At 40.7% G+C, this 15,217-nt stretch overlaps 1 protein-coding gene across 2 annotated transcripts; it reads right to left on the reverse strand.

Annotated features, from left to right (window-relative positions):
* Positions 1-690: 690 nt before the first annotated feature.
* Positions 691-12,810, reverse strand: LOC125890781 (tetratricopeptide repeat protein 16). Of its 2 annotated transcripts, none has more exons than XM_049579589.1 (13): positions 12,660-12,810; positions 11,973-12,154; positions 10,808-10,898; positions 10,445-10,582; positions 9,893-9,993; positions 9,599-9,728; positions 7,270-7,484; positions 6,616-6,914; positions 5,786-5,930; positions 5,504-5,669; positions 4,466-4,599; positions 3,861-4,008; positions 691-1,695 (listed from the first exon to the last, which is right to left on the reverse strand). In XM_049579589.1, the coding sequence occupies exons 1-13, from the start codon at positions 12,690-12,692 to the stop codon at positions 1,519-1,521; spliced, it is 1,959 nt and encodes a 652-aa protein (XP_049435546.1). In that variant the 5' UTR covers positions 12,693-12,810; the 3' UTR covers positions 691-1,518. The 2 variants fall into 2 exon arrangements, with proteins under 2 accessions (XP_049435546.1, XP_049435545.1); XM_049579588.1 differs by having other exon boundaries at positions 11,973-12,157.
* Positions 12,811-15,217: the final 2,407 nt, after the last annotated feature.

Below are 15,217 nucleotides of genomic sequence, written 5' to 3' on the forward strand. Positions count from 1 at the left end.
GGAACACACACACACACACACACAGAGTTTTCCTCATTGTATAGTAAGATAAGATATGTATGCGTACTACATCAAAATACATCTTCAAGGCCTACACTCTAAATGAAGTGCTTGACATGTAACTGTTTCTGACCCCCACCTTCCACATACACACTATGCAGCTCTCCACACAACTCTCTCAGGCCTCTGTGGAGGACAAAAGGTGAGTGCCAGTATCCCCATTTGTACGATTTACAGTGTCTCTCGCCCGTCTCTGTGCTGGCTGACTGTAAGCCTGGCCTTTTAGCGTGGCCTTTTGAAACAGGCCTAAACCACTTTGGCTTTAAACGTGGTCACACAACACATCGTACAAGCTAGTTCGAGCTGGCTCAGATCTTCAGATGCTGCGTGGTTAGGCTGGATAAGACAACTCCATTGTCTGAAAATGTAATATCCTTTTTGACTGACAGATTTAGTTTGTGGTGACTCTACAGAGGGTCAAGTTCCCTCATAACACAACCTGAGGGACATCACAACCCTCAGGTCAGACACTGCTTGGCTTCAGAGAACATAAACTATCACTAATTCAACGTTTTTCATGCTGTTATTCAGACTATTCAAGAAAAGAGACATAAAAAAACATCAGAGAGCACAAAAGAGAAGGAATGTAAGAGAGATCAGGAGCCAAAGTGAAACTAATTTGGTGTTTATTTGATGTCATGTACAGTATTTCCCTATGGTTCTGTGGTTCAGCAGTGACATGTGAGGAAGTTTTTCATCACACAGTTCAACCACAGCACAATCATTAATTTGGTATACCCTTGAGAGCCTACTCATCAGTTTAGGTGTCCGAATAATTATACAGAATTAGATAAATCAGATCATTTGCACTATGCAGATGAAGATGTTGTTGCAGAGCCAGTACTCAAACATTTAGTTCTCATGTCATATATAAAATGAGATGTCACTGATTACACAGAGTAGTAGAGCATCCTGAGGAACGCCATCATGCTAAACTTGTGCCTGTGCTGCCACCTATTGGACTACAGTCCATAATAACATGCTAAGTAAAGGATAATACCAGAGAAGTGTTACCACTGTTGATTTACTCTCCACAGCCTGCCTTATTATTCTCTTTTACTGTCTGATGAAATTTAGGATCATGCAGATGTGATGTGGTTATTTTTAAAGTTAGTTCACATTATAAGGGTGTGCTCATCAACAGCCCACTCCTCTTCACATCCAGATCCTGAGCTCCCTCTTCATCTCATCTCATCACCACCACCACCAGCGCCTAGACTCCATGGGGGGGGGGTTCTCTAATCTTCTGCGTTTTTACCACCCTCCTGGAATATATGACATCATGATGGGGTCTAATCACCAAAGACTTTTCACATTTCACATACTTATGTGCACATGTAAATAAATATTCTCTTCTCTCAAAACGAGTCTCTTCTAATTCAAATAAAACTCAGCATTCTGATGCTGCAGAGAACAACATATTTAACTGTTCACTTCCCACCGCGAGTAACTCCACAATCACTTCTGAGATGTGGGGCCCAAATCTCTTGTTGTAGTGCGACCTCTTAAAGGCAGACTGGTGGTGTTCCACTGTGTGGACGGTGGTGGTGTTGGGTGGTGTGTGGCTTGGCGTGGTTCAGTGTGGTGCTTTGGAGCCGGACAGTCATGGTGAAATGATCGAACCACTTCCTCAACCTGCCACAGTCAACACAGAAGAACAGCTGTGGTTCAGCGTGATGACAACACTGCCGGACGTTTCACACCTCCTCAGTATCAGCTCTGTAGCTGCTGCCGTGGAAAATAACATGAAATATGACCCTATTGTGTTTGTGTTTGTGTTGTCAGTTTGCTCTTAGAATATATTTGTCCAAAAAAAAAAAAAAAAAGAGTTGAAGACAACGCAATGCAAATACGATACACTCAGGATGCAAATGGTGTCACCATCACATTTCATGATTAACTATCGCTCTTTGTGAGTCTGAGGCTACATCTAAAACAAATACATTTTTGTTTTGAACATGGAATTATTGCTTCATTTGTGCCTCCACACTTCTCCAGTATTTTAGAACCACTTGAAGAGAGACTTTTGAAAATGATGCTGACTGCATCTTAGTTTGAAACTTTTGCAAATGATGAAGTAGCCACCAACGTTCGCTGCCCAACAGCTTCTATCAGTCACGGCGTGTCAAGTCAAAACATTCAGCTAAGTCTACGTACTGTACCTTCTGTGATATTATCCTCTTGTGTGGGTACTCCTTTCCCATCGCCATGACTTCCTCCTGCGATGAATACTGCTTCCAGTGCCGCTCTGTTATGTCACCATATGTGCTTTGCAATGACTCCAAATCTGTCTCCTGCCGCCTTGACCACCTTATACTCGTGTCTTACTTTGACTAATAGTTCCACCTCGTCGTCGGCACAAGCAAAAAAAAATCTCCGGTCTTATTTTTCATCATCTCCGCAGTATTTTCTGTAAATAAGTAACAAACCGCAAAGTACACAATCTGCTTCCTGTTAACATAGGCACATGCACGTCCAGTGTACATGAATGGTCATGGATATGTGTTTCCAGCCTGTTAGTGTGGACAGAGATTTTATCTGAAACCATGCTAAAACGTGTGTGTACAGAGAGTGTTTTCATTTTGAAATAAAAAGACCTTACTGCGGATGCAGCCTGACAGGGCTCTCACATGATTGTCTCTGCGTCACAGTCTTGTATGACATTAGTTTGATGAAATGTGTCAAAATAAACACCAGAGGAAATTATGTCATGTTGCAAACTTGGTGAAATGGGCCCTCGTGTTGTATGAAACCATGTTGCAGCTATTTAAAGGTTTAGAGACAACGGTATGAGATATGCTGTAGCTTGTGTTTATCATATTACTCATGTATAGAAAGGATGGGATGGAGGACATTTTGACTAGCTACAAGAGGAAAGGAACAGGTTTAAGTAATGACATGAGTGATGGCTGAATTGTATTTAGCTGCTTTGATGTCAGGTTACTGGTGTTGTTAATGCTGACTCAGTCAGTGCGCTTACATGACATTAGAGAAAATCGATTTATTGTGTCAGTTCGACTAAAAACAGACTTTTAAAATTGACGTCAGACTAACACCCAGATAATGTGATCGTGAGGTGAATTCCTCCTGCATGTATACAGTCAATCAGACCCAAACTGGCCGAGGCGCTCTGAGCATGCTCCACAGTTTCCGCCCCGGGCTTTGACCCGGAAGTCCAATAGCATTAAATGTGTAAGAGAAGAAGAAGCCGGTAACAACATGGAGAAATCTACATCCAGAGCCGTGACTTTTTGGACGGACCAAATGTACAGAGCTGTAAAGTTGTCCACCATGGTAGCAGTTAGCTGCTAGCTAACCGTAGCTAACTTGTTTGTCCATTGTTTGGTCTGTGACGTAATAGGTCAACAGGAAAAAGGTCCAATACTAACAAGCTGAAAGGGGGCATATCTCCACCTATCGTAGAGGAGTCGCACATACTTGGCTCAATAAATGGATTCCCCTCCCGTGCTTGTATACTGGGACAAGGACAGTAGGCCAACTATATGGTCTAGTCCTGATATAGCCTTAGCTTCACTTAACTGTGCATGTCAACATATATATTGACTGTCAGTCACTGGGACACTGTCAAGGCATCTACTGTGAGAAAGGTCCATTGCTTTGTATGGTTTCACTCTGATGTTGAAAGAACTGTCAGTGATTTCTGTTTCTGAATATTTTCTGTCCAGTTATACAAGTGTCTTGGTCAGTTGTTCTAAATGATATTAGTTTTGTATTTAAATGGTTAGACCTTTGTAACTGGCTTTTGTTTGTGTATTCATTTAAAATGTTCCTCTCAGCACCTGCAGAAGGCTCTTCACATTTATCTGCATCTCCTGTTGGTCGACACACAGCTTCAGCTTCAGCTCCTGTCCTGCGCCAGGTGGGGCTTCTGATTGGCTCACTGTGTTCCCGTTGGTCAGAGTCATCTTCTGGAGCCTCTCACTCAGTCTAAGAACACATAAAAACACAGGACACACTTGTCCAAGTGTACAAGCTCTACACGTGGTCCTTATTTGCAAAAACAAGGAGCAGCTGTATCTGTACGCTTTGACAACGCGCTGTGGATAAAAACATCTCAGCCATTCATGACTGTTTTACACAGTGTGAGTATCATTTATTGGTTCTACTTTTTTGCCACAAATCCAGTGCAGGGAGGTTAGAGAAAAATCTCTCAGTTGGTGTACTGCTGCTCGACTGGAGGCACTCACAGTAAATGAGAGAGTAACACCATGTGGAGGTGCATTAGTGAGGATGTAGCTGGTCAGTTTGCACCAGCAGCAATCTCATCTACTCTGAGTACACTGTGAGGACTGTTAGTTCTTTATAACATATTATGCAGTAACGCATTTGTTCTAACATCCGTCAGGCGTGTCCAAGCCTCGCAGAGAATTTTTGTGTTGCTGACCTTTGTTGATCGGAGGAGGAGCTGTAGGACTGGATGGTTTCCATCAGCTGAACTCTGACTGCTTGTCCTGCTGGACTGGACAAAACATCAGACCCACTGCTGCCAGGGAACAGATTCATGAGCATAGGAGGCACCTACAAAAACAAACACAGACACACACAATTTACTACTTTTTGCCACAACATGCTATGGAAATATTAATAATAACTTTACTGTTTTCTGAGAGGATCATTAGTGGAATAATGTCTAGACCTGACTGATCAATATGCAGAATCAGAATCAGAATTATTGGCCAAGCACGTGTACACGCACAGTACAAGGAATTTCATTCTTGTTCTCAGTGTAAATACACAACAAAGACAAGATGAACATTTGACAACAACAACTATCAGTGCAGATTGTTTTCAACAGCGTGTTTGTGATCATGTGACTATTACATGCAAATTTGATGAATGTCACTAGCTAACTTCAGCTACTATTTTCTGCCCACCAGGTCAACCATTCCCAGAGGTCTAATGATACACTGTTAAAAATCTGGGTCGTGACTAAAAACACAGAGAAGTTGTGACAGGACATTTTAATTCCATCCAATTCGAAGCATGTTTAAAACAACGATGAATGTAAACGTCCAGATTGAAGACGGACTGACACGGATATTGATCCACATATGCCGCTGTTTCTCAGAGACTGTTTTTGTTACATCTTCCCTTTACATCCTCCTATTTTCAGGACTTAAAGTGGCCTTTGTATTTTCCTATTTTGATCAACTGGAACAGCCGTTAACCGAGCACATCGTAGTCATTTGTGCAGTGCTGATAGTCTCTGCCTCCAGTTGCCTGCCCTGCTTTTTGACTGCGCACCATTGTATGACATCATATGCAAAGGGATATTCTGGACTTTCGATAATCTTCAAACTTGTTTATTTCATTTGTCATTTTAAGCTGTGACGTGTGTGAAGAGTTTATTCAATGTTTTTTTTAGACCAAAATTCTCTCAAAAAAGCGTCAGTTGATCTAAACGGTAAGAAGAAGCTCTGACCTCCTTGTTGGTGGGATCCAGGATGAGTGTGCAGATGAAGTCCCGTCCGGCTTCCTCCGAGTTTAGGAGTTTCTGGAAGGCCTTGGATCTGTTCTCATAGTACTGACTGGCTGTGGGGTTGTAGTGGATGGCCAGAGAAAACATGTCAGCTGCCTCCTGGAAACGCCTGCAGACACAGACACATACACTCACAAATAAAGCATCTAAAAAGGAATTGATAACCCTTCTCTCCAGAGTGTGTTAGTGTGGTTGTTAATTTGGGTGCGTTAATGAGGGTCTGACCCGTCCTGGAAGCTGATAGAGCCCATCGTGTTGTGGAGGACAGTGAGGCGAAGCCGGACAGCAGGGTCATCGGGCTGCATCATCTCCTCAGCCTGCTGGTAGTCGGCCAGAGAAAAACACCACTCACCCTGCTTGAAGAAGCAATCTGACACACACATTAAGATATTAAATGGATCCTTCCAACCAATGTAGTTCAACATTTAGTTAACACAATCTGTAATTTCACAGGTCAGGTGTGCAAGCAGAGTAACATTTCCCAGAGCCCAAGGTGACTTCTTCACCTTGTTTTGTCCAACCAACAAATATGTGAAACAGGCTTTTCACAGCAGACGTTTTGACCTGTCACAGCAGGAACACACAGGTGCTACTGATGACATTAACGATGACTCTGCTCTGTTTAAGTGTTGCAGTGAGGCAGCACGCACAGTACCAGAGACCAACACAGGTAACTGGAATGTAGCCATCATTCACTTTATTATTTTATTATTTATTTACACCCGTCAACAAGTCAACACGAATGAGATGCGAGAACCGATTAATCAGTTACAAAAATCTTCTGTCAGTTAACTAGCTGATAAAGTTACCAGTCAATTCTGCACTCCTGTGTTTAGGACTACCAAAATTAACACTGCTTTGGGTTCAGTTGGCAAGCAAATAAAAATTACATTAGTGAGTCCTTAGTAACATAAGTCACTGTAAGAAGATCAACAGATGATGATCAGATTCACAGAGTTGTGTATATACACAAAATGATTGTGTTTGTGTTCAAAGCAAAGAAAGAGATGCTCACACACACACACACACACACACACACACACACATTCACTCACCTCCTCGGTTCAAGTACAGGCCCGGCTGGCCCTTCTCCTCCTCGATGGCCTTGTTGAGAAGCAGAGTGGCCTCAGCGTAGAGCCCTCTGCTGAAGCACTGAACAGCAAAATCATTGTAGGTGAGAACCAGCTGAAAGTTCACCTCCTTTTCCAGAGAGTCACGCTCATCCTTCTCATCTCTGGCCTCTGCCTGACCTCTGACCTCCTCCCTCTCCCCCTCCTCCTCACTCAGCTCCACAGCCTGGACCAGATCCTCAATGGCTGCTGTGAAGTCTTTCAGGCGTCGGTACAGAATCCCTCTGATGGAGAGAGTAGACTTAATTTGAACTTAAATAAATGGAATTAACACGAAACAAGAACATATAGCTGTCATGTTTTTCTCATTTTTATACTTGATAATGATTATCTAGAAAAGTAGTCAACAGATTATTTATTGATGAGGAATGTCTGTTAGTTGCAGCTCACATGTACATTAGTATGTTCTTTCCACATCTGTTTGCCTTGGTTTCCCCCCACAATCCAAAAACATGCAGGTTGTCATATCATTAATATGTCAAGTTGTACATTTTGTTGACTTTACAGCACCTGTGTAAACTGAGAGATTATTTATTCTATTTCTCTCTTGTCTGAGTCTTTCATATTAGCTGGACTCACCTGAACAGGTAGAGGCGTGCGTCCCGGGGGCAGTTCTCCAGAGCGATGTTGATCATGCAGAGGGCCTCAGGCAGCTGGCTGGTCAGAGCTCGATCCACAGCCTTTTGTCTGGCCCGTTCACTGGCCTCCTGCAGCTGCAGCAGCAGGACTCGGGCCTCCAGACATGTTGGGTTCAAGGCTAACGCCGACCTGACGTCTTGATAACACTGTGATGTCTGGACAGGAGAGAAAATCACTGGGACTTTGACCACAAACATTTGATGTGTGTTTATAGTAGGTGCAATATATCTAAGATAACATATGTAACTTTATACCATATGAGTGCTCTTTTCTGTCTCTCTGCGTCTTAATATTCATATTCACTGATTAATTATTAGCATGTATCAAATATATATCCTTACTCACTGCTCCAACTTCTTTGAAAAATCTTTTGATTTGAATTTTCCTTCTGTTTATTCAGCTTAGAAATGTCTTTATAAGACCTTTGTTTTTTCAGCTGCAACTGTAAAAACCATGTGAACTGTAAATGTGTGTAAATGTGTTCGATATTGACATACAGTACAGGCCAAAAGTTTGGACACACCTTCTCATTCAATGCGTTTTCTTTATTTTCATGACTATTTACATTGTAGATTCTCACTGAAGGCATCAAAACTATGAATGAACACATGTGGAGTTATGTACTTAACAAAAAAAGGTGAAATAACTGAAAACATGTTTTATATTCTAGTTTCTTCAAAATAGCCACCCTTTGCTCTGATTACTGCTTTGCACACTCTTGGCATTCTCTCCATGAGCTTCAAGAGGTAGTCACCTGAAATGGTTTTCCAACAGTCTTGAAGGAGTTCCCAGAGGTGTTTAGCACTTGTTGGCCCCTTTGCCTTCACTCTGCGGTCCAGCTCACCCCAAACCATCTCCATTGGGTTCAGGTCCGGTGACTGTGGAGGCCAGGTCATCTGCCGCAGCACTCCATCACTCTCCTTCTTGGTCAAATAGCCCTTACACAGCCTGGAGGTGTGTTTGGGGTCATTGTCCTGTTGAAAAATAAATGATCGTCCAACTAAACGCAAACCGGATGGGATGGCATGTCGCTGCAGGATGCTGTGGTAGCCATGGTGGTTCAGTGTGCCTTCAATTTTGAATAAATCCCCAACAGTGTCACCAGCAAAACACCCCCACACCATCACACCTCCTCCTCCATGCTTCACAGTGGGAACCAGGCATGTGGAATCCATCCGCTCACCTTTTCTGCGTCTCACAAAGACACGGCGGTTGGAACCAAAGATCTCAAATTTGGACTCATCAGACCAAAGCACAGATTTCCACTGGTCTAATGTCCATTCCTTGTGTTTCTTGGCCCAAACAAATCTCTTCTGCTTGTTGCCTCTCCTTAGCAGTGGTTTCCTAGCAGCTATTTGACCATGAAGGCCTGATTCACGCAGTCTCCTCTTAACAGTTGTTCTAGAGATGGGTCTGCTGCTAGAACTCTGTGTGGCATTCATCTGGTCTCTGATCTGAGCTGCTGTTAACTTGCGATTTCTGAGGCTGGTGACTCGGATGAACTTATCCTCAGAAGCAGAGGTGACTCTTGGTCTTCCTTTCCTGGGTCGGTCCTCATGTGTGCCAGTTTCGTTGTAGCGCTTGATGGTTTTTGCGACTCCACTTGGGGACACATTTAAAGTTTTTGCAATTTTCCCGACTGACTGACCTTCATTTCTTAAAGTAATGATGGCCACTCGTTTTTCTTTAGTTAGCTGATTGGTTCTTGCCATAATATGAATTTTAACAGTTGTCCAATAGGGCTGTCGGCTGTGTATTAACCTGACTTCTGCACAACACAACTGATGGTCCCAACCCCATTGATAAAGCAAGAAATTCCACTAATTAACCCTGATAAGGCACACCTGTGAAGTGGAAACCAGAAACTAGAATATAAAACATGTTTTCAGTTATTTCACCTTTTTTTGTTAAGTACATAACTCCACATGTGTTCATTCATAGCTTTGATGCCTTCAGTGAGAATCTACAATGTAAATAGTCATGAAAATAAAGAAAACGCATTGAATGAGAAGGTGTGTCCAAACTTTTGGCCTGTACTGTACGTTTTCTTTTTCTGCAGTTTCTTTGTCAGAAGAAGAAACAGAAGATTTAAAGTTCTGATACAAAGCTCTTCGTTACTTCTGTTGTCTGTGGCCTTGCAGGGCTGTGGACCGACAGGTTTAACATCATTTAACTCTCCTATTGAAACCGGAACTGCCTGAGATGTACAGTGTATATGAGGCTGCTGGTTTTAGGTATGTGAAGTGTCAGAGGTGTCTGCAGCTGTAACCTGGTTGAGTAGTTTGTGCAGTCGGGCTCTGATGATGTACAGATCTGAGGTGGGAGCCTCTGACTGCATCCAGTCGTTCACCAGCTTCAGACATTCAGTGTGGTGACCTGCAGCTGTCAGACAGTCCAGGCTGGGACACAAGGTGCCAAATACATTCATGAACAATGTGTGTATATTACATCACTTACATCTACAGACAGTGTGAAAAGCAGGATATTATTGCAAGATTATTGTTCGTAAATCTAAGCACAAAGGCACAATTTTAAACTAAATCTTCATATGTAGGTTGCTGACCTTCTGACCTTGTAGGCCCTGCAGTCAGGCTTCACCTCAGCAGCTTTGTTGAAGGCATCAAGAGCCTCTACGAAAAGACCTCGGTCAAACAAACACTGGCCCTGAGGACAACAGGAAACAGAGAGATCAACATTAAATGATTTAATGTTTAGTGTAGAGTTTTATTATGGGTGCATAAAGGTTACCAACTGTAGCTTTAACCCAAAACTTTTTATTTCTATTAGAATAAAAGTCACTTATTTACTTGGACTAAAGAATGTGATTTATCAACTGACAAGTTCAAATCACATCATCATCACGTCTGTTTCAATGTGATATAAGTGAGAAGGTTACTGATGAAAACATTACGTATCATGTCTATTGTCTTAACATCACAGAATATGTTTCCATATCTGTGGTCATGGTTCAGCAGTGTTGCAACTTTAGCCACCTCTGACTTTCATCTTCAACTGTTGTGTGTTTACTCTGAGTCGTGGTGGATAAACACACACTTAAATGTACATGTAACAGTCGAAATAAACCCCAGGTGGAACAGAGGAGTGTTGCGGAGACCTGGATGTTGTAGATGAAGGCCAAGCGGGTGCTGAAGGCCCCGGGCTCCAGGAGCGAGGCTCGTTTGTAACAGGCTGCTGCTGACTGGAAGTCACACAGCTGCAGGTAGGCTTCTCCTTGGCTCACACACAACTGAGTCTAAAACACAGCAGAGGTTATCAGGGTAAAAAAATACAGACAGTGAGTCTGAAACACTGAAACCACCAGTTGGGTAGTACATATGTGTCACAAGTAATTTTTTTTGCTAAAATAAAGCATTACTCTAAACATTATCATCAGAATCAGATTATTAAACATGAATCAGAAACCCAAACAAAAAATATAGTATATAACAGAGTAATAATTATTATAATAGTGCAGCACCTGTTCTGGCTGCAGTGTGATGGCTTTGGAGAAGCAAACCACAGCCTTCTCAAACTGGGACTTTCCCATCGCCTCGACTCCATTTCTGTAACTGCAAAGCAAACAATCAAAGGCATTATTCAACCCTGAAAAAGCTTTGACACAATTTTATGTTCCAACTGTTGCACATATTTTCAGTAAAGATCCCCCACATTTGGTTTGTCAATGAGACATTTTCCAGTGTTAAAACTATAAGTTGTGCTGTCCCTCAAGGGAGCATGAGAGGGCCACTTCTTTTTCCTATTATACATTAATGATATGAAGGCATCCTGTTCAACTGACCTGTTTCTCCATGTGGACGATTTAGCGGCTCTGGTGTCTCATAAAGATTTAGCAGTTGTTGAAAAGTGTCTGAGTGAAGAGCTTCAAAATGTTGGGACTTGGCTGTCTGATAATAAGCTGTCTCTTCATTTAGGAAAAATAGAGGCCATCTTTTTTGCTTCCTGAATAAAACTAGGAAACACCCCAGAGGCGAAGATTAAGGTAGGACACAGTGAACTATTTGATGTACATTAGATAAACATCTATCAGGGGAGGCCATGGCGATGAAAGCCGGAGCATTAGTTCAATATCATTTAGATTATGTGGCCAGACTGCCCACAAGTTAATCAGAGTTGTGTTAAAATTACCTTCGCATACCTATCTTGAATCAGCACGTTCTACAACTTAATTCCCTTCCTGACAATAAAAAATTTGTTTAATATGAGGTTCCCAAATATCTGTCCAACTACTGTAATCGCCTCAGAGACAATCACAACTATTCAACAAGATGCAGCTCAACAGAATTTAGTCTTTTTAGATTTAAAAGTTCAATGGGCAAAAACACCTTTTTATATACGGCTGGGATTTAATGGAATAAACTTCCAGTATCTCTGAACTGGCTCAAGTGGAGAGAAGAAATGGTTAGCAAAGTCTTTCAAAAAAGGGACCTTGCAAAAATTAACACAGTGTTGCCCTTTCATGTCTCTTTTTTTGGTATGTAATTATATGGATACTGTATTCAATATTTCTAACTCCATTTCATTAACTCCTGAATCAGAATACTGCAGTGCAAATTCACAACACAAACTGAAAGTGAGGCTAAAGTAGCTTTCATTCACTCCTTCATTTAACTCATGTCTCTCACTGTTCTGCAGCCTTGCTCTGGATGATGAGGCTCCCCTGCAGCTCTGGTCTTTGAGGGCGTTTCTCTCCTGGTGCCAGAAGGATTTTTCTGGAGCCAAAAAGCTGCTTGAAGGTGCTTTTTCTCCTGGCCTCATCCAGCTCCTCTTCTGACACTGCAGTGGGAAATAAACTCTGCTCCTCTGCCTGCTGATGGACAAATTTGATTAATATTCAATACCAAAACATTTCAGTCTTCTGGAAGGATGCCGACCTACAAAACAAGGAGGATTAGTTTTCAGCACTAGATCCAGCCTGGGAATGACGCTTATTTAGCTAACTGAAAATAATAATAATAATAATAATAATAATAATAATAATAAATTAATCATAACAATTGCAGGTGCTCTTCGAGAGCATTTTCCCTTAAGAAAGAAACAAAGGAAAAATTAAACTTTAGAGTCCAACAAATTGGTCTTAATTCTATGGTATAAAAATAATATTAAATATTAACGATATCACAACTTATTAACCATGTTCCCTACTCTGGTTGTGTTATATAAGATAACGCTAACATTATTGAAAACACAGCTAGCCAGCTAACTTCAAACAGCTGAGTATCAAACGCTGCTGTAAGCTAACGTTAGTTGTAACCTGTGGCTAATGTTAGCTCGCTACTTTCTTATTGTTTTAACAAACATTTGTTGTTTACCGTCTCGTTGTGTCTCTGGTCCGGAGTGTCCATTGTGTCGCCCAAAGCTCTGACATGAGCTGTTATATTAGCAACATTACTTTTACACTCTTCGCTGGTACTTTATGGTTGCTGCGTGATGTTAAATCTATGTGTAACCATGGAAACCAACTTCAACGCTGTCGCGCGCTCGAGAAGAGGCTTTTATTTTCTAAACAAATGGTTTCTACTACCACTTCCGTTTATCACTTCCGGTAGTTTCAAACCAGTTAAGAATTTTTATTTTTATTTATTTTTTTTTTATTGATCAGTTTATCATACATTTATATGTGTTAAACACATAAAAACACGATACATTCAAACAGACAACGAGATTGAAGAATTAAAATGTAAAAAAATAAAAAATATAAAAACTAATTATTTTCATGCATTTCAGGGCTTTCAAAAAGAAAGAAACACCCAACACCCCAACCCTTGGTTTCACCTTTATATATTTGGATTTGTACCGGCTAGGAAACTGAAGACAGCAATAACACATTGTAAATGAAAACGAAAATACCCAATGCATTCAAAATGTTTGTAAACACACAAAATTACCATCAGAAAAATGTTATTCAAAACATTTAGACAGCGTTTCTGTCGCAGCTAGCTGAGGTGAGGCTTTTTCATTTTTTTTAAAACCTGGTTGACATACTGGTGGTTTCACAAAGCTTCATATCTAATAAGCTCATTTTCAGTTTTTGAATATGCAAATCCTAATCAGCAAAGTGACTACAGCTGTCAAGTAAATGTTGTTCTAGAATATTTGCCTATAAAGTGTAGTGAATGTGCAGCCCGTGATCTCATCCTGCCGGCTGTTACTACCACGGTTGATGTTGAGGAGGCTGTGTAAAAGGTGTTACTGATTTATTCAGCTAATTTTAATTTAGTTATGGCACAATTACTTAGACATTACAGGGGTGTAAATATAGACCATGCAGGCAGTGCGATTGCACTGGGGCCCATGGGGTGTGGGGCCTGTAGAGAGAGTTGTTGGAGGGTCTGCTCCTTCTTGAGCAGAGAATGGGTCGTACGAGTGATTCAACTTGCCACCTTAGATATACACCTGTTCAAGAGAGAACTCACATTCAACTACAATTGCTGTCACATGCTATATAAGTCCTTGAGAAGGCCAGCTCATCTACATCAGTGTCTGTTTTGTTTTCTTTTGTGAAGAAGCAAAGTAGCAAAATATAACAAAATTATATGTTCATTTTACAGAAATTATAAAAACTATAAAAAAACTCAATTTAATGAATCAGTTCTAATTTTATTTGTTGTTTTTGTCATATACAGAATTGCAGTGATGATTGCTAGGTAATATGTATGTTGATGCTGTCCAATGTCAAGTCTGTATTTGATCATGTGATGATACTATAAAATATATGGTAGCTGGTACGATGTAAAATCTGGCACCAGGGCCTGTTATAATAGTGTGCACTGGTGCCCATCCTGACTACCCTACGCCGCTGAGACATTACATACAAAAAAACCCCCCTGCAAACAAAACCAGACTTCTCATGCCAGGCTTTTCAAAGTGTCCCCTCCCATTGGAGCCCTGGGTGATGGTATCAGAAAACTATCAGAGGAGTATGACTTTAACGCAAAATCATACTTTACAAATGGGTGTAAAAAGTGCCTTTAAAGACCAAAACATTCCATCATAAATATGTTATACATTTTTATAAGTGCAACAGGCCTAAAATAAAATTAAAGAAATTCTGCGCTTTCCATTTTAGAGTAGGAGATTCAATTCAGTAAGGGGGCAAAGGTCAAGCCAATACAGTTCCCACAATAGTTCCTATGCTTAGTTTAAAGACCAGAAAAGGCCTCTGTGTAGTTACCATAAACAATACTGAGACGCCTTATGTTTCTGACATTGGTGTTAAACACGGTTTGTACATTTTTTATTTATTTATTTATTTTTTTTTTTTTACAATTTTTATTAAAACGGCATATTTGTATTCATAGCAAACGTCTCAATTGAATGTTAGAGTTAGAAACATAAGTTAATATTTTATTTTATTTTTATATATAATACAGCGTTTCAAATGTGGTACTCTTTAAAGGTATGTGCTCATTTTACGTATAATAATTTTAAATAAATCGTTGTGTTAAATCTGGATGTAACCATGGAAACCAACTTTAAGCGCGCATTCAAATGTTTCAGGTTTCAATCATATTTGAGCGAGAGCTTCCGCTTCCGTAACTTCCGGTATCGTTTCAAGCTAGCTAGGATAGCGTCAAACCGTGTAATAATAATTAGTATTTACAGTTGTTAATAGTGTTGTAGCCATGGTGTAGACATGGCATATGCCATAAATAAATAAATGAATAAATGAGTCAATAAAATATTAGCGCTTAAAGTTATGGTGCTGACTGCTTTTCAACTACACAGGTATTTATGTTAGCTACCTGTGGCTAATTCTCAATGCTTCAGTTTGTCAGTGACCTTATCTTTCTAGTTCCCATAAAGGAGGTTTGACGATTAAAAGTGCGCGTCAGCAGCTCCACTGAGACTTTTAATTTGAAAACAGGAA

This window comes from Epinephelus fuscoguttatus, linkage group LG6 (assembly GCF_011397635.1).
Source record: "Epinephelus fuscoguttatus linkage group LG6, E.fuscoguttatus.final_Chr_v1".
Classification (NCBI taxonomy): Eukaryota; Metazoa; Chordata; class Actinopteri; order Perciformes; family Serranidae; genus Epinephelus; species Epinephelus fuscoguttatus.

Bases quoted from the DNA above. Each gene is read 5' to 3' on its own strand.
- LOC125890781 (XM_049579588.1), bottom strand. From the start codon at position 12,692: ATGGACACTCCGGACCAGAGACACAACGAGACG. The intron at 9,994-10,444 runs GTCTCCGCAACA...TGTTGTCCTCAG, and splicing joins CCTTCATCTACAACATCCAG to GGCCAGTGTTTGTTTGACCG. The intron at 1,696-3,860 runs GTGCTGAGAGGA...TGACTGTGGCAG, and splicing joins ATGTGAAGAGCCTTCTGCAG to GTTGAGGAAGTGGTTCGATC.